Below are 27,297 nucleotides of genomic sequence, written 5' to 3'. Positions count from 1 at the left end.
TGTCACCAGCAAATGATGCTTGGATGTATCTGTCAGCCAAGTGGAAACCTGTTGAGATAGATATAAACTAGGAACAGGAGTTAAAACTTATGAACTTATTTGGAACTTTTAGACCCATAGTCTTAGTAATTGTAGTATTATCAATTTGCCCTGAAATCCATAGTGTCTTTTCTATCTAGAGAACCAAGTATAGATTGGACTGAAATTTCCTTGGCCCAATGAAAAGCATCTGTAAGTCTATATTTAGAGCCTGTTTATCTATTTTAAAGAGACTTATAAGCTTTAATTAATTAATCCATTGATCAATCAATTACTAAGCTGAGAAAGCTATAGCTAGCCCAGTCATCAATGTCATCAAAGATCTGAGAAGGATAAACTTTACCTGAGTCCAGACTTTTAAATCTATTTAAAAAACAACATAGATTATCCATTACCCAGACTGCCATCATCCCAGGCTCCTATAGTCTTCATAGTGTTGGCAGGACAGGTGTCAGGACAGCATTGTCCACAATTCAGGTGGCATCTTTTTGTCGTTGTTTCATATCTTCTTTGGAGACCTTGGGAGTCATTGCTAGGAGCTGGGGAGCTCGGAGTCTCTGTTTGCTATAGTAAGCTTTTTATCAAATAATGTAAATGCCATATTTATCAGATCCTTGACAGGTTTGAGGACTATTATCTATTAAATGTAGCTGAGCCAAACAAATCTAGGCCTAATCTTGAAAATATCTCTAAGTTTGGTAACAATAACCAGGCCAATTTGTTCTCCTATAGATGTATTAGTCAAATATACCTCTTAGTTTTTTTTTTTAAATAGAACAGTTTATGCTTTAAACTAGTATCTGAATAGCCAGATGACTAGTATTAACTTGCATTTCTTAACACAAAGGACATGCAAACTCAGACATTCAAAACCAAACATACATGTGGCCACATTTTTCATTCATACCTGTAGAGTAGACAGACATTTTTACAACTATGACCCTTTGGAGTCTCAATGTAACCACAGAATAGCAAGACAAAGAAATCTGAAACATTTTTCATTCTTTTTATATATATCTCAAGTCATTTTTTATAAAAACATTATTTTTTATCTTAACCAACAATAATTTAAAACCAATTCTCTTAAATGATGGCAAGTATTTGTAACCCACTGAACTCAAATGACCAAAACCCATGTAAATTTTTATTTTTCCTGTGGAAACAAAAGCATAATTTTCCCAGTATCTTGAACTGGTAATTTAACATTTCTTTTTAAGCAATATTAGGACAGAGAAGGGCTAACAAGAAAAGCTGCTGGCCGGCAGAAGAGACCTTGAAGTTATCACAGTAAAGGAAGGGAGGGTCAGATTCTCTGTTCAGTGTTCACACAGTTTTTGTCAATTGCAGGCAGTCCCCATTACCCTGTCCAGAGCTCCCGTCTTTGCCCGCCTATACCGAGAGCACGCACCCCACCCTCCTGAGAGCAGCCGGCTGGCTGCAGTCCTGATAGCAAGAGAGCTAGGGAGGGACGGAGATGGCCTTTGTTATGCCTCTCTTTCCTCCTCTTCCTCTAGGAAAATAAGGGAGGTTAGCAGACAGAAACAAATAACATCTACACAGACAATCCAAGAACCGGAACATCAGCACTGAGACGACGGCCTCATTCACAGCTAGTGAGCCCCTCTTGCAGTATGCAAGCCCAATCTGGCAGAAGCTACCTGTTTATCTCAGTTCAATCGGGGAGTGGGGGTGGGGAACTCAATTCCCTCTATTGTGGCTCACACATCCTTCCAGTGGGCTAGGCAAAGATCTAGTAGAGAAGAAGGGAACTGTCTCATAGCATCCGTCACAATCAAGTCAACAATGAAAACAATTAATACATTACAAACAAGACCAAGGACACACGAAAAAACTTTGCCCCAACAAGACAACCAACAAAGCTCCAAGAACAATGACAACCTGATGTGCTCTGGGGGGAGGGTGGGTAACCCTCCAGGCTCAATCACATCAAAAACAATCTAGACTCGAGGATCTCTGTCCTTGATCAAACAGACATCAGGGGCTTCCACATCCCTGTCAGACATGTACTTTTTTTTCTTGTAAGAGAAGGAGAGAGTAAAGTAACAATGATCACAACAAAACATATAAAAAAAACCCCACAAAATGGCTCTGACAAATTCCCGGGACAAAATACAAAGTGGCACTTCCTCCCACCATGGAAGAAGATACCCAAAGATGCTCCTAAACCAAATGGTCACCTCTGAGGTGGCTTTAGGGCTCTGGGACGTCTCCCTTCGCCTCCAGGTTCACTGTCCAGACACGTCTGTCCCAGTGAGAGCCTGCAAAGCACAAATCGATCAACCGGTACAAAACAAAAGTCCATAAAAACTAAAAAAGGCGTCGGGGACATTTTCCCCATCTCTGATTAATTTGTTAATATCTTTTCCAACCTTGTTCCAAGTCAGAGGGTGAATTCCTGGTCCATTAATCACTAACCAGGGACATTTCTCCTCCGCATATTAGAAAAATTTTATCAAATCCTTTTTTTTTTAACTCTTATTTCTCTCTCCCTAAGATTACCTTTTCATCTCCTTTAGAAAAACAGCCTCTTTAGATAAATTTTTGCCCATGATCGATGGGACGACATACTTACCTCAAGACTCTCCCGCGTTGCACGAGTGATGCAGCCCGGGCGTCTCTACCCTGATCCTCTCCGGGGCCCCTTCCATTGTCCGTCGTCCGGCAGGTCACCGTGCCTCGAGCCCCACGTTCGGGCGCCACTTGCCCGGAAGCACGGAGAGAAGGATGGAAAATTCCTAAGGGAGGGTGAGGTCACTTTGGTCCCAGGCCCCTGCAGCTGGCTGATTAGCAGGTACTCCAGGAAGTTGTACAGCCCGAGGTTAGGCCAGGAACTTCCTGCTTTTGTAAGGTTTGATAAAGTAAGGACACCGCTGTCCTGAATCGGTCCCCAACACTTCTTTTAAGAATTCTCTGTTTAGCTCTTCAGCCCATTTTTTTAATTGGATTGTTCAATATTTTGATGTCTAGTTTCTTGAGCTCTTTTTTTTTTTTGGAGCTGAGGATCATACCCAGGGCCTTGTGCTTGCTAGGCAATTGCTCTACCACTGAGCTAAATCCCCAAACCTGAAAGGCAAGCTTTTTTGTTTGTTTATTTATTTTGTTTTGTTTTTCGAGACAGAGTTTCTCTATGTAGCTTTGGAGCCTGTCCTGGAACTCACTCTGTAACCCAGGCTGGCCTTGAACTGCTTCCCAAGTGCTGGGATTTAAGGCATGCACCACCATTACCACCACCCGGATTTGACTTCTTTATATACTTTGGAGATCAGTCCTCTGTCTGATGTGGGGTTGATGAAGGTCTTTTCCCTTTCTGTTGGCCGTCTTTTTGTCTTATTGACTATGTCTTTTGCCCTACAAAAGCTTCTCAGTTTCAAGAGGTCCCATTTATTAATTGTTGTGCTCAGTGTCTGTGCTAATGGTGTTATATTTAGGAAATGATCTGCTGTGCCAATGTGTTAAAGTATAGAGAAGTAATATCTATTAATTAACAATTTAAGGGAAGCCAGGTGGTGGTGGCACATGCCTTTAATCCCAGCACTCGGGAGGCAGAGCCAGGCGGATCTCTGTGAGCTCGAGGCCAGCCGGGGCTACCAAGTGAGTTCCAGGAGAGGCACAAAGCTGCAAAGAGAAATCCTGTCTCAAAAAACCAAAAAACAAAACAAAAAAAAAAAACAATTTATGGGAAAACATTTTAAATAAAAGGGGCTAGATAGATGGCTGAGCAATAAATGCACTGACTTTGTCACAGAGGACCCAGGCTCCATTTACAGAACCCACAAGGTAGGAAACCATTTGCTGTTACTCCAGTTCTAGGCACCTCCTACCTTCTTCTGGCCTCTGTAGGCCAGAACAGTATGAACAGACAAAACATCATATAAATATTTTTTAAGTGACAAAAAATAAAGAATGGAATTCTTTACCATGAGTTCACAGCCCTCAGACAGACAGTAGCCAGGGATAGTTAAAATCAACTCCTTATTGTCTTTCATGGAAGCAGCTGTGGCCCTTGGCCAACCCAGCCTGCTCAGAGGCCAAAGCAGCTTTATCCTAAGGTTAATAAAGATCATCATAACCATTCATCTAACAGCAGAGTAAACAATGCTGTTAAGTGACTTTTTAATGATTTTTTCTGCATATCTGTTCTCTATCTTTCTGAGAGTTGTGGTATTGGTATAATACAAATAAGTTTACAGTAGTCAGGATGGCTCTTAAGCCAAAAATCAGCTTATAGCCTCAGACAAGTCTTCCAAAGGGATCAGTTTATAGTCTGCCTACTGGCAGATCTTCCAAAAGCTGTCCTTAACCCATCAATCATTCGAAAAAAAATTCAGGACATGGATTAAAATCTGTCTGTTGTTCCCCAGACCTCCCCAACTAAAACTTAAGCATCTGGAGAGCAAGGCTCCTGACCCCACAGGCAAAAGAGTCATTTGTGGCATTTAAGGTGTGCCAGGGAAGAGATAAAAGCCTGAAAACAAAATTGCCAAGTAGTGGCACTTGCTGACTCCCAAAAGCTGTTGGGTCCCTGTTTTAAGTGAGGAACAAGCCACAGGCTAGCAAATGCCCTGCCAGGCCATCAACAGCCTTGTTAAAAGTGTCACCTAGAAAGACAAAGAGTCAGCTGACTGCCCCCAGGCAACAAGATGCATGGGTACATCAAGCTAAGACCTCCTGCAGACCTAGGCTTGGCTACAGACATTGCAGGGAACCCAGAATTCAGCAGGGAAGATATCTCTTTCCTTCCTTCTGGACACCAGAGCCACTGACTCAGTCCTGGGAGTTTTGGGATGCCACCTCTCCTTTATTGTTGGGTACAGAGGACAGCCTTACCACCTCTGGAAAGATTTAATTGCTCGTTCAGAGTTACTTAATGAAAAAATATTTCCTCCTAAAATAAGAGCTTATTGTTTCACTCCAGATCCACTGTCTTTGTTTCTCACATGCATACACACAGGGCCCTGATCTTTGCCTTGTCCCTAATTCCAAAAAAATAAATTCTTATGCACCACAAGCTTTTCTCTTCCCAGTTCCCTGTTCTATCTCACTGTTCAGCTAATGGTACAGGACTACCACAGAACCAGAGTCCAGAGATCATCAAATAAGAAACTGTAACAGCTAAAAGGTATTTACACCCCCAGACCCAAAAGCGTCTGGGCACTACAAAAAGACTTTAATGTAAACATCTATTACTATGAGATGCTTTTAACAGTTGATCACCTGTCTCCTAGATGCTGAACTAGTAAAGGAAACAGGTGCTTTAAAATAATCTGCCTCTGATAAAGCTTAACATGTTTCAAAATCCATTGGGACAGGCTGGATCTGCCTCAGATAAATGTCGACATAAAATAATCATGTTTTTTTTATCTCTCTAAGTTTTTTTTCTGTGTCACCAGCATCTTGTCAAACAAAAAGTTCCCAGCCACAACCAAGAGGGATATGGCTCCAGAGCAAACAGATGACAGACAGCATTCCACAATGCCTGTCTACCTCGGAAACCTCCCCTTCTCCATTCCCCCAGAGCCAACTGTTGTCCAAGGGTCAGCTGGAAGCAGTTTTTGAGAGGAACGATGCCCCTAGTCCCATCTACCTGCTTTTTTATAATAAGGGAAAGTCTGGGATATAAGGATTTGTTTCTTAATTAGGTCATCAGCCTTCGACTGCGTCCCAGCCGAAAAAGCGGATCTGTGTGCTCTCTGTCTCCTCTCCTTTCCACTCCTTCCTCCCATCAGCCCCCCTATCTCCCTCTTCCCCCCTTCCCTCTCTCTCTCTCTCTCTCTCTCTCTCTCTCTCTCTCTCTCTCTCTCCTCTTTCCCAATAAAGCTCTAAAAAGGTAAACATGGCTGTGATTTTTTCAATCAGAACGCTCATCCGCTGGCATGGCTGCTGCTGGCGGACACGAGCCGTGAGGAGCAGCGCCGCAGTGTAAACAACATCCATGAAGACAACTCTGTATTATTATTAATTTGCCAACAGTTTTCTCTGAATTTCTGTAATAAAATTCCTAAAGCAATGAACATACTTTCTCGGTTGTGAGAAAGTTCCTGCTTTTCTTTGCTGGTTGTCTGAAGTCCCTATGACAACTAGGTAAAAAGTACCTTCAGTTCACCTGATGTCAGTATTAATTCACATAATAAACACTCTCCTTGTTTGTCTTTAAATCTCTCTTTAGTTGTTAATATTCCGGAATCCCTTTTACCTATGTGACAAGAAATCACTCCACCCCATATAGTTTAGTGGTCTGTACAAGGTAGCTAGCCACATTGTGTCCTTGGGGGGCAAGGGGAAGTGCCTATGGAGTAGAGGGAGAAAGCATAGTCAGCTATTGGAGCCATGGGCAAGTGCTGTCAATATGCACATCTCTGCTGATTTAGAAAAAGTCTTTGTCTAGGGTGGAAGGCAGGGTCAGGAACCATTGTGCTGTGTCTTTAAGCACACTGTATCCCTGTGGGAGGTGCTATTGTCACTCAGGCCTCTTTAGCCAATCAGGCGCTCCAGGTGACCTGCCAGTCAGAAGCCGTGCAGGGTTCTTCCTGCCACTGGCTTCAGACTTGGCTTTGAAGAAGAGCTGGTTCCAGCAGTTTTGTGTGGTTTGCTGTGAGTCCTGCTGCAGTGAGCTGAGCCGAGAGCATGGCCAAGCAGGGAAACCATGACTTGGTGAGTGAAGGGCTGCTATCTCCAGATGGACTGGAGATGATGAGGTGTGGGATTCAGTGTGGTGAGACTTCCTTTGATCTGGGTAGGAACCTGCCTGCAAAATCCCAGTCCTGTGAAGACTCATGTGGTACTTGAAACTACCTGGACCCAGGGTCAGGCCTCTGAATAATCTCGGTCTGTGGGCTGAATCGGCTCACAGAATTTGGTGCAGGGAGCTGTGTGTAGAAACATTTTTGTGCCAAGTGAGGGTGGCCCTCATCTTTAATCCCAGCACAGGGGAGGCAGAGTTAGGCCAATCTGTTTGATTTCAAGGTCAGCCTGTTCTGCAGAGTGAGATCCAGGACAAGCATTTAAAATGACACAGAGAAGACCTATCTCAAAAAAAAAAACAAAACAAAAAAAAAGAAAGAAATGTTTTTTTAGTAAACTTCAAAATGCTTTTGGTGCACCCATGGAAAGAAGGTTGACAAAAATGGAGAGTACTTTCCAGTACCTTTTAGAAGTTCAGCACTTTGCATTTCACTTTCATGTGTAAGATCCTTATATAGTTAATTTTTTGGAGGTTGTAAAAAGCATCTCATGTGTTAGGTAACACTCCACTATTAACGTGTGATGTAGAAGAGTAGAATTGGTGATATAAAGGATTTACTAATTCTTTGGAGATAGTAAGTCCCACAAAATAGAATTTAGTTGAGGGAGCACTATCTCAAAAAAGCAAACAAACAAACAAAAAAAACCCAAAAAACCTCAAAGGTAAGTGCACTGTAGTCAGGCCTGTTAGAGATTAAGACAGTAGGATACAAATTTGTTTGGCTCCAAAACATCACAAAGGAGCCACTGCTTATTTAAAACAAGCCACTGCATCAAAAATGGGACTTTAACAAGCTGCTTGTTGAGGCATTACAGGATAACAACCAACTTTACATCCTGGTATGCTATAAAGTTCCAGTTTTCTTCTTGATAAAAGCATAGTTCTGCCAGATGGACAATATGACAAATATGTCAATTTATTTGAAAAGTAAAACACTAGCCAGGTGGTGGTGGTGGTACACACCTATTTTCCCTGCACTCACTCAGGAGGCAGATGCAGGTTGATCTCTGTGAGTTTGAGGCCAGCCTGTTCTGCATAGCGAGTTCCAGGAGAGCCTCCAAAGCTACACAGGAAAAATCTGTCTTGAAAATACAAAAAAAAAAAAGAAAAAAATGAAATAAGAATAAAAGAAAAATAAAACACTAATGTGTTAAAGAATTCCCTGATCAAGCAAGGCTTTCATTTAGGCCCTCAGGCATAGATTAGGAAAATTCTTGTGTGAGCTAGTAATAACCTTGGACCTAGGGATTAGGAAGCTTTCCCTATGGGCCTGGTGTACTGATAATAAAACCGAGCTCCTTCCTGAAAACCAGGAATATGCTTTGGAGAACTAGCAATGGTCTGGAACATGGGTGTTTGTGGTGTGGTTACTTCAGATCCTGAGAAACCAACTCTTTCCACCACATGGGGCTATAGTTATCAGTCCACAGATCACTGTGGGCTTAGTCAGTATTGTTCCTGAGATGCCCTGTTTCCCCTTGTACAGCATTGTTTGAATAGCCTCCTCTTTGAGTCTGCACTATTGTATGATACTTTCTGCTGACATCCTAGAAGTGCCCCACTTCCTTTCATTTCACCCCTGGAAGAAATATGCAAGGTGCTATTCTTCTTAAGAAGCTTAGGTGGCCGGGCGGTGGTGGCGCACGCCTTTAATCCCAGCACTCGGGAGGCAGAGCCAGGCGGATCTCTGTGAGTTCGAGGCCAGCCTGGGCTACCAAGTGAGTCCCAGGACAGGCGCAAAGCTACACAGAGAAACCCTGTCTCGAAAAACCAAAAAAAAAAAAAAAAAAAAAAAAAAGAAATAATTTTTGGAGCCGGGCAGTGGTTGCACATGCCTTTAATCCCAGCACTCGGGAGGCAGAAGCAGGCAGATATCTGTGAGTTTGAGGCCAGCCTGGGCTACAGAGTGAGTTCCAGGACAGGCTCCAAAGCTACACAAAGAAACCCTGTTTTGAAAAGGAAAAAAAAGAAAGAAAGAAAAAAAGAATTTTACAAATGTATTTGCTGTGTAAGTCTTTCTTCTGTCTAAGTGAGTAGACTTACACTCTTCTGTTCCTATTTAAATTGCTGAAAGTGTAACCTAAAGCCTGAAAATAAATGTCACAAGGTTGATTAGCATATATGCAATGCAAAATCTCTTGTAAGCTGGCTGCTCTTTTAGCATTAGCAGGAGATGGATGTATGTTATCATTAAAGAGATTTTTCTTCATTAATCTCTGAAATGTGTTGAGTGAATTCTCCCTTGGAAAGCATTTTAATTCTAGAATAGCTGCATTTCAATCCTGTTAGAAAAATGTTTCTGAAACAAGTTCTCTTATGTTTACACCAGTGGCCTTGGTCCCAGTCTGTTGCACTGTATGGCCATGATTTTGTTGTTCTCTATGTATCACATTAAAAATCTTATAATAAATGATTGTTTCACCTCAGAGTTTCAAAATTATCCATTTGAGTGATGCAGTGCATATTTATTGCAGTAAAAGGAAAGAGATTTGCATGTGGAGCATAGTTTCTACCTTCAGACCAGAATAGAAGGAATAGTTTATTGTGTACACTGCTGGGGAAACAGGGTAGGCAATCAGCTGGAGTCACCATTATGAAAACAAACCTGATTGTAGCAGGAGGAGTAATTTTATTATTTCCCAGCATGTACTGATTGATGACTTGTGAATGAAGACAGACCAGACTGGTTCGTGTTCAATTTGGAAAGGTCAACTTGCACCAAATGATATTGAATTTTCAATTAGGTAACTCTCCTATGCAGATATTTTCAGTCCTGCTTGACACAGTTATGTCAGCTCAGAGGTTTAAAAAAAAGGCCATTGACTGTAACTGTGTGTCAGGTTACAGATCACAGCAGCCAACAAGGGCATATGGTAAGATCAACCTATCTTTTATTAATGATATTCCCTCTACTAGAGAAAGTTCCACTCTTTTTTAAAGTCAATATAGCTAAGGTTTATTTTTTGTTTTCTGTTTTGTTTGTTTTGTTTTGTTTTGTTTTGAGACATGGTTTCTTCGTGTAGCTTTAGACCCTTTTCTGAAACTCACTCTGTAGTCCTGACTGGACTCAAACTTACAGAGATCTGCCTGCTTCTACCTCCGGAGTGCTGGGATTAAAGGTGTGTGCCACCACCACCTGTCATAGTTAAGTTTTTTATCTTGAAAAATGCATTATTTTTATCACTTTAAAATATCACTTGCTGGTATTATATTTAACGTTTTAAAGAGCATTAATGATCTTATCTATTTGTTTCTGTTCTCTAATGTGTCTAGGTCATTCATTGTTTTTATTTGCCAAGAAAGCTCTAGAGCTTTGGGCCTCTCTGTTTGGAAGATATACCCATAGCTACAGGGTCAGAAACAGCATTTAAAGGTTACTTTGAGTTAATTTTGTGGGAGTTGTGAAATTTGTGTTTATTTAATTTCTATACACATAGAATTATAGGTAGTTAGATAATATTTGTCATGATCCCACATTTCCTCTGTATGCTTCCTTTTGTCTCATGATTAAAAGTTGATTTTATTTTTCTGCTTTTGTTCTTGGCTTTTTCTCTCAATCTACTTTATTCATTCTCAAATATTGTACATACTCTTGATGGTTGTAACTTTGTGGTAAATATAGAAGTCACGTTGTGTAAATATGTGTCTTACTTTTTCATAATCCTATGAGCCCTCTGAGAGTTACCACTTTGCGTTTACCTTTGGAATCAGGTATCCTGTTATAAATTTTTGGGAATATTCTTTGGATTGTATTCATGCTACAGATTTACCACACTCAATATATTAATATTGATGCATCACATTCCTGATAAATCATTTATTAACATCTGTATTTATTTACAATTTGTTGTTCTTGTTGGTTTTTTTTTTTCTGAGACAGGGTTTCTCTGTGTAGCTTTCCGCCTTTCCTGGAACTCACTTGGTAGACCATGCTGGCCTTGAACTCACAGATATCCACCTGGCTCTGCCTCCAGAGTGCTGGGATTAAAGATGTGCACCACCCCCGCCTGACATTCTTGTTGTTAATCTATGATAGACTTTTAGTTTATTGGATAGAATGTACTATGGGGATTTGACAGTGTCTCAGCACATGTGTTTGGAAACAATCTGTGTTCACATCCCAACACCCAACTTGGGAGGTTCATATGCCCCTGCTACTCCAGATCTAGGGGATCTGACATCTTCTTCTCTAATGTGTCACCTGTACATACTTAGAAGATATTCTTTATTTCACATAACATATTCATAAAAATGAGGATAAACTTGTTTTTTAAAAATACTTGTGACTTATAAAACAATTAAAGCAAAATAAGTTGTTTTAGTTGTAAAATATAAATCATATACTTTTGATTGAAAAATCTGTTACTTTTTATTTTGTTGGGAAAAGTTTTTAGTTCCCCACTGATTAAGACTCACATGTAGTCATCAAGCATAAAAAAAAAATTGGTGTCTTCTGACAGATATCATTTTCTATATCATAAGAGAATAAAATTTTTTAATAGTCAAAATTATTTTCTATAAAGTTAAAATACCAGAGGGCTTCAAGTGAATCTCTCTAATTTTGGTGGAAAAACCCTCCTCACCTAACTCATTTTTTATTATTAGCAAATGAGAGAACTGGCATGCACAGGATGAAAGATGACCAGAGTTTTTTTAGTGTGATTTAGATTATAATCTTGTAGTTCTTATTAAAGGACCATGATATATATATTTGAAGGTGTGACTTTATTTTTTCAGTGGAGCTATGTTTTTAGTTTTATTGCCATCTAATTATATTGTTTCCCTGAAAAATAATGAACCATCACCAATTTTTACATTCACGAAAATTTATTATATCATGATATAATTACCATGAGGTTTTCTGTTTGTTGGTGAACTTTGTGTACAGAGACACTTTTAGTTTTCTTGATCTTAGAGGGTTGTCTATCATCATTCCTAGACATATCTGTGTTTCCAGTAATTGTTATCTTCATATTTAAATTTTTCTGCTTAAAGATTGATAAGGTTAATTAACACATTGGTATTGAGTTACTAAAACTTTCTGAGGTATCATTGTCTCTTTGTCTTAATTAGCTTTTGCTTTCAACATGATGTGGCCTAGAGTCATGTGGGAGAACATCAACGGAGAGTGTTTCCAGATCAGAATTGTTAGTTACTGTGTGTTTGAGAGATTGCATTGATTGATTATTAATGTGTGAAGCCTCTTCCACTAAGCATGGCAATATCTATAAGCAAGTGGGCCTGGGCTGGATATGGGAGCTACCTGACACAAGACAGTAGCCAGGCAAGAGAAAAAGAAGTCAACAGAGTTTACCCATGGATTTTTGCATTCAGGTGCTAGCTTGAGTTTCTACCCTAAGCTCCCACAATGATGTGATATGATATGATATGGTATGGTTATATCATTCAATGAACCCATTCATTACTTAATATGCTTTGAATTGGAAAATTTAATCACAGCAAGAAACATGCAAGTTAGGAGAAAACATGGGACAACAAAGGTGATTTTGTTAAAGTATAGGACCTAGGACTGTTGAAGACATTAAGAGTTTAGATAGCAAAAGACATAGAGAGCTGTATACAAAGCTTAAGGGGCTAATCTTGTAGGCCTGCTAAGATGGGAGAATTGAGAGTAATGAAGTAGAGGTTAAGGTTATTGCATTTCAGTGGGAAATGGACTCCAGGAAAAATATAGCCAGAGATCATTTCTATGACATTTTGACTCCAAATGTTTCTTACTTTCTCCCTTCCCTGGAAAATTGAGTAAGTCAGAATTAAAAGCAATGGGCTGATTTCTTAGAGAAAATTTTGATTTTGTTGCATGTTTACTACTGATGACTCATGCAGGTCTCCAGTAAAAAAGAAACAAAGAAATGAAAAATTTGTGTTTTGAAGAGAAAATCACTAGGTAGTTTCATATGGCAGTCCAGTGGTGAAATGGGCACCATTCTCTGAGTATAGTAGAATAGAATTAGGAATCATTTCATTGACTTTTTCCTTTTAGTCAACTGTATTTGGTTCTACCTTAATGGGGATTTAGCTCAGTGGTAGAGTGCTTGCCTAGCAAGTGCCAGGCCCTTGGTTCAATCCTCAGCTCCAAAAAAAAATTCTCTGAGCCATTCATCACTCAGTTCTTGTACACCCAGGCAGTGTTGGGCATGGGCTTCCTCTTGTGGCCTGTGTCTCATGTTATACAACTCATTGGTTGGACATTATATAAGCTCTGAGCTGCATTTGCCCCAGAGTATCATGTAGACAGGACAAGTGTGGTTCAAAATTTTTTTTGGCTCTATTGTTATAAGTCCCACCCCTGGGAGCCTTGTGTAGCTACAGAAGCTGGCCAGTTCATGTTCTCTATTCACAATTACTTGGAGTTCTCACTTCAGCCACACACATAGCTTCCTGGAAATTTCCACTGCACTACGTTTTCACACTGTCTCATAATATCTTCCTTATTCCAATCTTCTCTTCATGTGTTCTATCCCTCTGTCCTTTGCTTCCTCTTCTGATCATTCCTATTCCTACTGCCCATCCACTCACAAAACTATTTTATTTCCTTTTTCTAGGGGGTTCTGTGCATCCCTCCCCACAGCTGTCCTTTTTATTTATCTTCTCTGGGTTTCTGGATTGTTCTGTGATTATTCTTTAATTATCAGCTAATACCCACTTATAAGTGAGTACATATCGTGTTTGTCTATGTGGTTCTCAGTTGCCTCACCTAGGATAATAAAAATATCAGGAAAATTGGCATGAACAAACCAAATAATCTAATAAAAATGAAGTACAGATCTAAAGACAGAATTCTCAACAGAGAAATCTAAAATGATGAGAAACACTTAAAGGAATGTTCCATACTTAGCAATCAAGGATGTGCTAATAAAATGTAATTTGAGATTTATTTTACACCTCTCATAATGGCTAAGATCAGTAACACAAGAAAAATCACAAGCTGGCGTGGATATGGAAGAAAGCGAACATTCCTCTATTGCTGGGTGGAGGGGAAACTTGTACAGCTTTAAATCAATATGGTGGTTTTTTCAAAAATTAGGAATTGACCTATCTAGAGCCACAGATATAGCTCTCTTGGGTATGTACCCAAAAGATGCTCCTTTATCCTTCCACAAGGTCACTTGCTCAATTATGTTCATAGCTGCTTTATTCATAGTAGCACTAAACTGCTATGTCTTTGAGAGTTTGTTCCTCATTTTGGCTTTCATAATTTCTTTTTTTTTTTAAAGATTTATTTATTTATTATATGTACAGCATATGTGACTGCCGGCCAGAAGAGGGCACCAGATCTCATTACAGATGGTTGTGAGCCACCATGTGGTTGCTGGGAATTGAACTCAGGACCTCTGGAAGAGCAGTCAGTGCTCTTAACCTCTGAGCCATCTCTCCAGCCCGGCTTTCATAATTTCACATATTCCCTTTCGATGTTGTTTGTTATTCAGCCTGGCTGGGAAATCCATAATTATTCAGGAATACATTTGAACTCACGATCCTTATGTGTCAGGCTGCTGAGTACAAGTGCAAGAGCAGATGATGTTCCCCAATGAGTGCTGTTTTGTCAACATGTTTCAACCATGTTAGTGTTAAAATGTTTAATCGAAAAAAAGCATAAGACACACTAAAAACCCTGTGCATTTCCAAATCATCATTTTCATCTGTCTTCAAGAGCTGTAACAATGGAAGATAACAAGCACTCAATTGTATATTTTCCTGGAGACTTGCTTGGGGAGAAGGTTCAGGACTCTAAGATGTGTGGAGTCTGCAGTGGTTAGAAAGAAGGAGCAAATGGACATGATCTGAGGGTGAATCAAGATGGCTGCCAGCTGCATTGAATGGAAAAAGATATTGTTTACACTCTATAATTACATGTAGGATTAAAAAGGAGAAAAGAAGTCTTAGGAGCTGGTGTGTGGCTTGAAATTATGAGTTGAGGAAGATAGCCTTGATCTTGATAATAGACACCAGCCATATGTTAATGAAAGGACCACAAAATTCTCCTGCTACAGATAAGAAGAATGAGTGCTTTAGCTACTAGTCAGTCACTTTCCCCAATTCCCTGAAGTAATGGGGACCCTTATCCAAATGCCTGACCTTGGGAAAAAGACTTCTTCTAGGGAACAGACACTATACTATAATTTCTTAAACTTACTGTATAGGCCTGTTCCCCTCATAAAACTCCCAAAAGTAAAGATCCTGAGCTCTCACTCTTTTTCCATTGTACCATTCCATTCTAATTTCTCTTTATTTATTAACTGAACTCTTGCCTTTAATTATCTCAGACTCTGGATGTGAAAAGTATGCATCTTATCCTTGGGGTCAGGTGTGTCTAGTAAAGCTCTAACTTTCCTGTTCTTGGTGCAACTAAGATGGCACAAAGGAATTCTTGGTTCAGAGTGGCAAGGATTTGTTTCCAATAATTATTTTGTTAAGGTAGTCTACCGTTGTACACATTTTTATCATTTTTCAAAGCCTGCACAAATTTCCCCAAAAAGAAAGGCATTAATAGTGGGAATCATTAACAATAAAAGCAAAAAGGTACTGCAGAAATGTGGTCCATCAGCGAAGTCAAAATGCTGGAACTTTGTCAGGCAGCAATGGTCCACACCAGTATTCACAACATAGCTTGACATGCGATGGATATGTATATAATATTTGAAGTCTCATCCTTCTTCATCTCCCCATTAATTTTATATTTGCCACTTCATCTTGAAGTACTGCCTTCCAGGGGATTATTGAGAGATACCAGATAATGCAATGGAAATGAAATTTATTGAAAACAAAACAAACAGAAAATATTTTTGATATGTTTGTGTTACTGTAATTATGGGTTTTTTGATCATGTCAGATATGTAGGAACAGGAAAAAAACTTTGTGGGGTCTATTTTTGGCCCTCTTCATATGGTGATTAAAGTCAGGTCCCAGCCTTGCACAGATATTTCTTGCTTAGCTGTCTCACTGCTCCTCAAATAAAATTAGTTGAGATATTTAATCAGGAAAATATTGTCTTCTTTTCAAATTGTAAATGTATTATCATCTAATGGTAGAGGAAAACAGGACAATCTGAGTAATAGATCCTATTTGCAAATGGTAGTGATATACTCCTATCTTTTTTTCTTTGGAATGTGTTAGTTTATTCTGAGAATTAAGCTCTTGTTCATAACACTTTCTCATAACCACAAATGAATGCCATTGAATTGTCTCAGTGGTAAATTGGTTGTTTTTAAGCCTAATAACTTGAGTCCAATCTGTGGAAAACTCAAATAACTCTACAAAATTTTTCCTTAGTGCCACATTAGTGCTTTGGCATATTCACACTCCCACAATGGCATATACCTAAATAAGTTTTAAACCCAAATAAAAGTCATTGAGGTCACTTACTTCCAGAACACTCCTGGGTTTCATCTGTAGAGTTCACATAGGAGAAGAACTTATTAGACACTTTGAAGTTGTCCTCTCACTGCCACATACACATGGTGGCACAGGGATACACACACAGACTGAGTTCAGACATTTTTAAATGGATAAAGTTAATATAGCAAGTAACCCAGTTATTGGGAATATATGAAATGATTTGCCAGTTTACATTATTATTACAGAATTTCAAGAAGTATTACTGTTCAATGAAACATTGATGATTTCTTTTAAAATCTTATGTTATTCTTTTATTCTCTAATTTAAAGATAGAATATTTAAAAACATATTTCATTTGGCCTTAGAGGTGCATGCCTGTAATCTCAGCATTTGGGAGACAGTGACAAGCCAATATTATTGAGTTTGAGGTTTCAGGTGAGTTTGGTTCAAACAGTGAGTTCCACAGCAGCCATGACTATGTAGAGGTATCTTGTCCCAAAAAACTCTAAAAATAAATGGCATATCTCAAATTATAGAACTTTTCTTATATAATCTGACTGGACACTGACAGGTTTCAACAAATCAGGTTTGTTATCTTCACTCACATCAAGGGAATTGTGTTAATAATGAAAATAAGAAGCAAAGCATAGAGTCCAGTCAAAGAGGGCTAAAAAGCCATTGAACTCTTTGATAGCCATCTAGAGGGAACTTTCATCACCTTCAAGTGACAGGAGACAGAAAAAGTAATCAGGCATCTTCATCTACATTTTAATGCCATATTTGGGAGCTGGAAAGTTTACAGAATATTCTTGTTCCTCTTGGGTACACAAGTTTGGTTCCTAGCACCCAGATGACCCAGAACTCCCTATATTTCTAGGTCCAGGAGATGTGGTGCATTCTTTAGGCCTGCTAGGCTACCAGATATACAAATTACAAAAAGACAGATGTATGTGTGATTCCATATTTTGAAGTTTTTCTTCATGCATATGTTATTTTTAAAAGGAATGAAGTTTAGTTTATATGTATAAGTTTTGTCAGTGTGAATATCAAGAGCATGTCTGGTACCAGAGTATATCATAAGAGATTGTCTGATCCCAGGTGCCTGTAGTTACAGAGAGTAGTGAGCTGTCTTCTGGGTGCTGGGAATCAAAGTCAGGCCGTGTGAATAAACAGCCAGTGCTCTCAGGTGTTGAACCTTCTATTCAGTCCCATGAAAATGTCATTATAGCAGTGAGGTGTGATGGATGATCCTGATTTCATCTTCAGCTCAGCCCTTATTTTCCAAAAGAAATACAAGATTGAAAGGACCCAAAATTAACTTAGACATAGTACTTAAAGAAGTTTCCAAGCCCAAATCTCTACAAAATGAGGGAAGAGTACAAAAAAAAAAAATAATCAGGAGTGTGATTGGCAATACAAGTCTTTCTTTTTTAAGATTTATTTATTTTTATTATGTATGCAGTGTTCTGCCTGCATGCAAGAAGAGGTCATCAGATCTCATTTCAGATGGTATCTAGCCCCCACCAATACAAATCTTAAAAAGTGTCTAACTGGTGGACCAAAGCCATGAGACATGAGTTTATCTCCAATGCCAAAAAATTAAGAACAATGTGAGCCCACAAGTACATTTGGCATGTGTACCCTTGCTGGAGTTTATGTCTCCTGTAAGGAGAGGAGAGGAAATAGCAAGCATGAAGACTGACTTGTCTGAATGGAATCCTACTCTGCTTCCTTGATGCCTGTAAAACTTTCTGTTGGAGCTCCTAATTGTGGTGACTCCAGATGACATCCAGCTTGTCAGGAGATCCTGAGACTTAAAAAGAAGTCACTGTAATCCTGGGGCAATCAGGCATTTACAAAGAGTTGTAGCATATGAAGGAAGTGTCAGGAGGGAGCTTTGGGTGTGAAAGTCCAGGATCAAGTGACCAGAGAGGAATGCTTGGGGTGCACCTAAGGACAAGCTGTCTCCTACTGGGGTCTCTGTATCCACTCACCTGTGGTGAATTAGTGCATTACAGGTCTCTCACTCTTTCCTGTTTTTGAAAACTACATGTGGCTGTAAGTGACAATTTTTTGCAGTTCCAACTGTGTGATCCTGACCTGGGCCTTAAAGCTCCTCTGTCCCCACCCTGTGAATCCCTGTAACCTACATTCCTGGTAGGAATAAGGATGTTCTAAAGAGACACTTATATCTCTTCCTTTGGCTAACAACTAGTGAAACAGTGGACAACAGGAAATTGTATTTTCACTGAGTATCTCATTGTGGGAAAAGACTTGATTCCTCTGGAAGAGAATACAGGATGATTTTAAAGATGGGAAAAATTAATTACATGGCTTCATTAGATTACTTACTTTTGCATATCATTTGCCTTCTATCCAAACTTCTTAGAACCCCAAGGATGGATTAATTATCTTATGTTTTATTCATTGTTCCAAATTAGTCAATTTGAATAAATACCATGCTTTTAATTTTCATTAATAACTTGCTTTTTTTAACTTTTTCTTTTTACTTTATTCTTTTTTGTAAGGAATAGTATTACTATGACTCCCTGGCTGGCCTGGGGAGATGCACTATAAACTAGGCCATCCTAGAACATCAGTGAGATCTGTCCACCTTGCCTCCAGAATGCCTGTATTATAGGTGGGCATGTCCCTCACTGGGTAACTTGGTTCATTTAATTGGCTTACTGAGGATGAATGCTTGAGCCTGTCCAGTTAGAGTAGCCAGGGCACAGGTTCTGGTCCTATCTCCAGTAACAGAGGAATGTTCCCATCAAATATAGCCTTTCTGTCTTAATGTCCACTGTCTTCCAACTATAAGAAATTTTATTTTTTTTATTAGTGAGTTTGTTATAACTCATCCATGATCTAAAGACAGTTCTTTACTTATTTTGCAAAAGATGAAAATCAGGCTGACAGAGATAAGTAGTTTGTGAATAGAGTTAATTGTAACTGCCCTTGTTACTCATACATCATTCTAATTCCACACTAAATGCAGCTGAAGCTCCCTTACCCTGTCATGGTGGCACAGGTCTGTAATCATGGTACTTAGAAGGAGGAGGTAGAAATTTCTGTATTTCAAAGTCATATAAAATAATAATGGTTATTGGGATATGGGGAGAAGACAACAGAGCCAAGAAGAATGTGATTGGCTCAGAACAGTGTCCATAGTCTTCCCTGCAGCTTCAGAAATTCAGAGCCATGGCACCAGCAATTGTTAGCTGAGGTATTTACCAACTCAAGTTTACTATTATTGATAATATTTTACATTCTTGATAAAGTTTCCTGTCTAAGGCATAAGACTCTTATTGCTCATTAATAATGGAATTCTAATAATGGAATGGAATTAATAATGGAATTCTAATAATGGAATTCTCTTGCAGGTGTGAGAATTAGCCTCATGCAGGGATGAGCTCCTTAATTGCATTTCCAATACAATGTGTTCATCCTTGAATCCCTATAAACACAGCCAACAGAAATGGACTCAGCAGGTTTTATTCATATATTTGTGCATACATGTTCTCACATGCTTAACAAGGAAGAAATTGGAAGGGAAATATTTGGTAAGGAGTGGAGAAAGAACAGGGAATGGGGAAAGTTATTTAATACATATTAATTTAAGTGTATGAAAATAAATTTTAAATAAAGAAGTGGCCTTGGGAGATAGCTTAACAGTTAAAAGCAACACCAGGTGTTACATAGAATGCAGGTTTCATTATACCTAACCATCTAACTCTCTTTTGGCCTCTGCAAGTACTCTGCACAGACTCCTGGAGGGAAACACCCATATACATAAAATAAAATAAAGTTTAAAAATGAATGATGTCCCAGCCTTGAGACAGAGAGAAGGCAGGGTTAGTTAAACTGATGTTCTTCCCAGCCTACATGCTTGTAAGCCATTCCACAAATTAAACTTTTTACATACATGGGGAGATTCATTTCCCAGTCCTGATCATGCAGAGAAGCTTGAATAAGACAGTTTCTTTTTCTTTTCACCTGCTTATGGAGGAAGATGTACTGGCTAACAATGGTCATAAATGCATTCTCCCTAGCTCCACTATTCTCTAAGTATTGAACTTTCCAGGAAAACTACTCTAATTTGCCCATAGTTTGCTCTGAATTTAAGGAATAAAACTTCTAAAGCAATGGAGCCATCCTCCACATCCTTCAGCTTTCTCATAGAGGAAAGACCTATTAACCTGTTTGTGATCTTGTTCCTGCTTTTGTTTGCTGGTTGTCTGAAGTCCCGGTGACAACTAGGTAAAAAATTCTATCAGTTCACATGATGTCAGTGTTAAGTCACACAACAAACACTCTCCTTGTGTGTCTTTAAATATCTCTTTAGTTGTTAGTATTCTGGGTACCCTTCTAACTGTGTGGCAGGGAACCACACCACCCCACATTGTATAGTGGTCTGTACAAGCTAGCTAGCCATATTGCACCCAGGAGAAAGAAGGGGAAGTTCCTATGGAGAGCAGGAAGAGAGTGGTGTCTGCTTTTGCAGCCAGGGGCAAATGCTATTGATATGCATATTTCTGCTGATCTAGAACAAGGCTTTGTCTGTGCTGGAAGGGAGGGACAGGAACTATTGTGCTGTGTTTCAAGCACATTGTGACCCTATGGGAGGTGCTCTTGTCACTCAGGTCTCACTAGCCAATCAGGGCCTCCAGGTGACCTGCCAGTCAAAAGTGGTGCAGGGTCCTCCCTGCTGCCACCAGCTTTAGACTTGGCTTTCAACAGGAGCAGGTACGATTGGTTTTCTGTGGTGTGCTGTGAGTGCTACTTTAGGGAGCTGAGCAGAGAACATGCCTAAGCTGGGAAACCATGACTTTGTGAGTGAGGGGCTGTTGTTTCCAGATGGGGTGGAGCAGACGGTGAGGTATAGGTTCCAGTGTGGTGTGTCCTCCCCAGATCTGGATGGGAACCTGCCTGCAGAATCTTTGTCTTATGAGGTCATATGTTGTACTTGAAACTCCCTGGATCTAAGAGCAGGCCTCTGAATAAATACTCTATGCGATGATCTGCTCACAGAATTGGAAGTAGGGAGCTCTGCTTAAAAACATCTTTGAAGCCAGGCAGTTGTGATGCATGAGCTGGGTGGTGGTGACACAAGCCTTTTATCCCAGCACTTGGGAGGCAGAACCATGTGGATCTCTGTGAGTTCAAAGCCAGCCTGTTCTACAGAGCAAGATCCAGGACAAGCACCAAAACTGCACAGAGAAACCCTATCAAAAAAAAAAAACCCAAACAAACAAAAAACAAAAACTAAAAACAAAAACAAAAGCAAAACATCTTTGAACTTCAACAAGATTTTGGTTCACATAAGGATAGCAGGTTGCCAAAATAGAAGAATACCTTCTAGTACCATGTAGAGGTTCAGTATTTTGCATTTAATTTTTACATGAAACGTCCATTTATAGTTAATTTTGTGAGCAGTTGTAAAAGGCATCTCATGCATTGGGTAGCACTCTACTACTAAGGTTTGATGCAAATGAGTAGAATTGGTTATTTAAATAATTTACTAATGATCAGGAGATAGTAAGTCTCAAAAAATAGAATTTAGCAGAGGAACAACTGCTGCTAAAAACCCCAAAGGTAAATATATTCTAACCAGGCCTGTTTGAGATTAGGACAGTAGGATACACATTTGTCCATCAGGATTGTCCAGACATTTGGCTCCAAAACATCACAAAGGAGGCATAACTGATTATACAACCAGCCAATAGGCCCGACCCCATATACAAGAATGAGATACTCACAAGCTGCTCATTGAGGCAATACAGGGTCACAACCAACTTTAGGGCCTGATGTGCTATAAAGTTCCAGGTTTCTTCTTGAGAAAAGCCTAGTTTTGCCAGATGCATAAGGTGACAATTATTTGAAAAGTAAAACTCGTTTGTGTTTAAGACTGGTCTGATGAATCAAGGTTTTCATATAGGTCCTCAGGCAAGGAGGAGGAACATTCTTGGGATAGCTAGTAACTGCCTGGGGGCTAGGCCTTGGGATTGACAATGAAACAGAGCTCTTTCCCTATAATGCAAAATATGTTTTGGAGAGCTGGTAATGGTCTGGAACCAGGATCTTTGTGGTGGGCTGCTTCAGATCTGACATGGAGCTATTGTTATCTTCTAGTCTCAAGACCACCGGTGGACTTACTCAGTAACATTCTTTTTTTAAAGATTTATTTATTTATTAAATATACAGTGTTCTGTCTGCACACCAGAAGAGGGCACCAGATCTTATTATAGATGGTTGTGAGCCACCATGTTGTTGCTGGGAATTGAACTCAGGAACTCTGGAAGAGCAGCCAGTGCTCTTAAACTCTGAGCCATCTCTCCAGCCCCTCAGTAATGTTCTTGAGATGCCCTGTGTTCCTTCTTGCTGTATTGTTTGATTAGCATCCTTTTTGAGTCTGTCCTATTGTATAATAGTTTCTGCTGGCCTTATAGATGTTTCCATTTCCTTCCATCCCTCTTCCCCCTGGAACTAGTATACAAGATACTATTCCTTTTAAAAAGCTACCATGGCATGCACTGTAGCTTGTGCAAGACCTCCTCAAACCAAATACCATTATAGATGGCTGTGAGCCACCATGTGGTTTGAACTCAAGACTCTGGAAGAACAGCCAGTGCTCTTAACCTCTGAGCCTTCTCTCCAGCCTGGTCACTTGTATATTTAAGAAACAATTCTGGGAATATTTTTGCTTTGTAACTAACCCATCAGCCTAAATATCTAGACCTACAAGTTACCTGTCTCTATTTAAATTGTTTAAGGTGGAACCTGGAGCAGGAAGCTAAAAGACGTAAGGATGGCAGCACATGTTGAATGTAAAATGTGCCTAGGCTACATTCTCTTTGAGTATTTGCCAGGGATGGATGCCTACTATTATTAAAAGTATTTTCCTTATTAATATTCTAAGCATGTGAAATGATTTCTCCATGGGAAGGAATATTAATTTTAGGACATCTGTATTTCCATCCTGTTAGAAAACTGTTTCTGAGACAAGCTCTCTTATGCTGACTGTGGTGGCCTTGCTTCTATTCTGTTGCTCTCTGGGCTAATGATTTTGCTGTCCTCTATGCTACTCCTTCAAATTCCTAAATTAAATGACTGTACCACCTCAGCGTTTTAAAATTATCCATTTGAGTCATGTAGTTGACAATCTAATATAATCACAGGAAAAAGTTTCACATATGGAGCACTGCTTCTGACTTCAGCCTAAGTAGAAGGAATTGTGTACACTGCAGATGGAAGGAAGGGAGGCAATCAGCTACTGGGGCCACTATTACAAAAAGGACCAAACTGTGGTAGCAGGAGTTATTTTATAATTTCCCAGCACATTTTACTGTATGCCACAAGAATAATTACAGACCAGATTGTGTGGGTGTAAAGTTTTGGAAGATTATCTTGAGCCAATGAATATTGAATTTGCAATTAGGAAACAATCCTATGCAGATATGTTCAATCCTGCTTGACACAGTTATGTCAGCTCAGATGCTGGAGAAACAGACCATTGACTGTAACTCTATGTGTCAAGTTATAGATCTCAGCAGCTAACACATGTGTATGGGCAAGAGCAATCTATGTCATATTAATGACATTCCCTCTACTAGGGAAGAGCCTATTCTTTTTCAAAATTAATATAGCTAAGATTGTTTGTCTTAAAAATAAATTAACTTATCATTTTAAAAATTACTTACTGGTATCATTTTTAACACTTTCTTTTAGTGCATTCCTGCTTTTATCTATTTGTTTCTGTTGTACAATGTCTCTTGGTAATCAATAGTTTTAATCCTTTCAAGTGATGTTGATTATTGATTTCTGTGTAGAGCAATGTCTCCTTTAGTTTAGGCTTGCCTCAGTCTATGTAAGTGAGAATTGATTTGAACACCTAATCCTACCTTTGCTGTCCAGTGCTGGGACAAAAGTACTACAACTCCTTCCATTCTGGGCCTTGACTGGTCAGTGAGAAGGAAAAAAAATTACCAGTTGATGAGTGACCTCCAATATCTCTGGCTTTTAATGGAGACTTATAAAAGAAGGATCAGGACAAGAATTGTGGTCATTGGTCAACTTTGAAGCTGGTAAAGTCACAGTACAGAAAGGGAGAGGCAGGATGGATGTTGAGAAATTTTCTCCTTCAACAGTACTTGAGAATAGCACAGTGGAATTAAGTAATCAATTTTAGATATTCCATAAGTGTCCTGATTGGCTATTTCTTGGGGTTGACAGACAAGGACAATCGAGACTCTGGATAAAGGACTGACTATATCTTGAAAAAATTGTGAAAGTTACAGTAGTTCAATCAGAATAGATGTGGGTAAAATGCTGTCGCCATGCCTAACAGGACTGTTATTTTTCAGGTTTCAGATATACACCAGAGATAAAAGGTTTGCAAAGTCATCCATGTGCTCTAATGGAAATCCCTAGACTGAAAAAAAATTCCTAGACTGTGGAACACATGGCCATAAAGTCTGTTTCAACTTTTCAAAATAATTTTTGGAGATCTCCACATTCTCTTTCCTGCCGCCTATCCATAACATGACCACTCATTGTTTTCTAATTCATGGCTTTTTTTGCATGCTTTTAACAACAGTTATACTGTAACAATAGTTATGTTGCTTGGCTAAACAATTCCCATCTATGAGGCAATGAGTTGGCTGCACTGCACATTGAGTGTATAATGGATTGTGCACACAAAAGAACCTGTGCTTTGGATGAGGAACAGGATATTCACTAGGAGAGTAGAAGAATGTCTACCAAAAATAGAAACTCTCTAGACTAGGTCCCTGTCTGCTGGGCTGGAAGGGCAGAGCTGGAAGGACTCTGCTCTCTGAGTCACTTGATCTCTGATCACCCAGAAGGTTAGCTGCTAATATTCTGAGGCCCAGCTGTATGGCCCTAGCTGATGAGGAACTCTAAGAATGCTTTGCAATCAGTAGAAAGAGTGGCAGGTAGCTTGCAGATTCTTTCCGGGATTATCCTTTGCTTGTCCTGTAATGAGTTGTAAGGAAGAACACAAGCTGGGCCATGGTGAGGATAGGGTATTCAGAGAAGGTGTGTTAAGCTGTTTTTTCTGTTGGTATTTGGATGGACCATGAGCCAGACTGCAGTTCTGTTGGTCCATGTGCTGTTTTTGGCAGTGATCTTTATACTTTAAGCCTCGATGTGAATGGATTTCATGGGTAGGGGAAACTGCTGTCCTAGCATGAGGATATGATGTTTGTAATATCACTGTCTAGTGTGCACACATGGGCACTGCTTTTGGTGTGCAGTGGGAAGACCGATTGAAAAACTGAAGGTCTAGCTTCTAGAAGTTCTGAATACTGCATTCCACTTCCAGGTTTGTCTTATCAATATTTCCAATAGTTTAGAAAATGATTGAAAGATGGTGGTGTGGATTGTCTTTCAGCAATAAGTGATTAGAATGCTTCTAACTTTCTGGTACCACCAGCTGCACTGGTGTGCTTTAGTAAAGTTTAGTTCCAAGGGATAAAAGGTGTTTCTGAGATGCAGAGGTTTCTGTGGTGTGTATGGTGTTGGCCAAGTAGATAGGGTAGAATCCACATCTTGTGTCATAATTCATGTGACAGAAAGCAGATTTGAAATTATTCTTCTATGTTGTTTTGGAGTTGAGCATCTCTGGGCCTGGGTTTACCTGAAACCACAAGAAGGCAGCAAGAGATCACCTCCTTTTGCAGCGAGATCTCTAGAGCATGGGGCTCTGTCTTTTTTAAAAAATATCAGTAGTTTGAGAATCAGAAACAATTGCTTGAGGGTCACTTTGAGTTAATTTTGTAGTAATTGCCAAGTCTGTGTTTATTTAATTTCTATGTACATGCAATCATTGGTAGCTGGGTAACATTGGTCAAGATCACACTTTTTTTGGTAAGTTTCTTTTGGTTTTTTGATTAATAGTGGACTGTATTTTCCTTCCTTTCTTCTTGGCTTTTTTTTCTCTACCCTTTTTATTATTTTACAAGTATTGTATCACATTCTTGATTGTTATAGTGTTGTGGTAAGTATAGAAGTCATATTATATTAATCATTCTGAGTGTGTCCATTGTGAATATAGCTTTGTAATCAGCTTTTCTGCTATAATTTTTGGGGCATTGTTATTGTATTGTGTTTATTTTGTGCTGCAGATTTACCATAAGCAACATCTTAATTTTGATGCATAATAATTCCCAAGAATCATTAAGTTACTTCTTTATTTATTTAGGATTTGTTTTTCTTATTGTTGTTAATCTGTGAAAGACTGTTGGTTTATTGGATAAAAAGTCTTATGTGTCTTGGCAGGTAGCTTAGCACATCTTCTTCTTGGTGCTGACCTGAGTTCAGATAGTTATACTCAAGTTGGGAGGCTCATAACTCTACTATTCCAGATCCAAAGGATCTGATACCTCTCATTTTGTACGTCACCTGTATACATATGGAAGACATTCTCTCTCATGCACAAACATATACAAAAAATGGTTACAACCTGTTTTTAAAAGTGCTTGTGACTTATAAAGCATGGAGGGTAAATCAAGTTGCTGTAGGTATACACTGAATATGTAGAAATCTGTTATCTTGCATTTGGTTTGGAAAAAATTTCATTTCCTCACTCTAATGTGGGCTTACCATCAATCATCAGTCACAGGAAACAAAATGTTGTCCAAGTGATCCTAAAAATTATCCTTTTTTGTTAGCATAAGAGAATGAGATCCTTTTTTTTTTTTTTTTTGAGACAGGGTCTCTCTGTGTAGCTTTGTGCCTTTCCTGGTCTTTGTAGACAAGGCTTGCCTCAAACTCACAGAGATCCATCTGTTTCTGCCTCCCAAGTGCTGAGATTAAAGGTGTGTACCACCACTGCCTGGCAAATGAGATCCTCATAATAATCAGAACTATTTTCTACAAAGTTAAAACTTTGGAAACCTTCAAGCAAATCTCTCCAACTTTGGTGGAAGAGCCCTTATAGCCCTATCCATTTTCTTTTATTGGCAAAATACAGAACTGTAGTGCAGAGGGTTAGTGCTGGCCAGTGACTTTTTGTGGTTTAATTTTGATTAGAATCTTGTTTAAGGGACCATAATATATATATATTTATAGGTCTGTCTTTCTCTCTTATTTTACAAGTGATGCCATATATTTAG

The 27,297-nt window shown here is 39.3% G+C and overlaps 1 protein-coding gene across 1 annotated transcript in view; it reads left to right on the top strand.

Moving 5' to 3' along the window:
* The first annotated feature begins 6,604 nt into the window (after positions 1-6,604).
* The window catches only part of LOC131900904 (zinc finger protein 431-like), a 239,187-nt gene continuing 218,494 nt past the window's right edge, over positions 6,605-27,297 (top strand). The window contains exon 1 of the mRNA XM_059252224.1: positions 6,605-6,711. Within this exon, the coding sequence (XP_059108207.1) occupies positions 6,685-6,711 (27 nt within the window). The 5' untranslated portion in view covers positions 6,605-6,684. The remainder of the gene's footprint in view (positions 6,712-27,297) is intronic.

This window comes from Peromyscus eremicus, unplaced genomic scaffold, assembly GCF_949786415.1.
Source record: "Peromyscus eremicus unplaced genomic scaffold, PerEre_H2_v1 PerEre#2#chrX_unloc_1, whole genome shotgun sequence".
Lineage (NCBI taxonomy): Eukaryota > Metazoa > Chordata > Mammalia > Rodentia > Cricetidae > Peromyscus > Peromyscus eremicus.
Note: the sequence above shows the minus strand (reverse complement) of the source record. Positions and strands in the feature narration are given on the sequence as shown.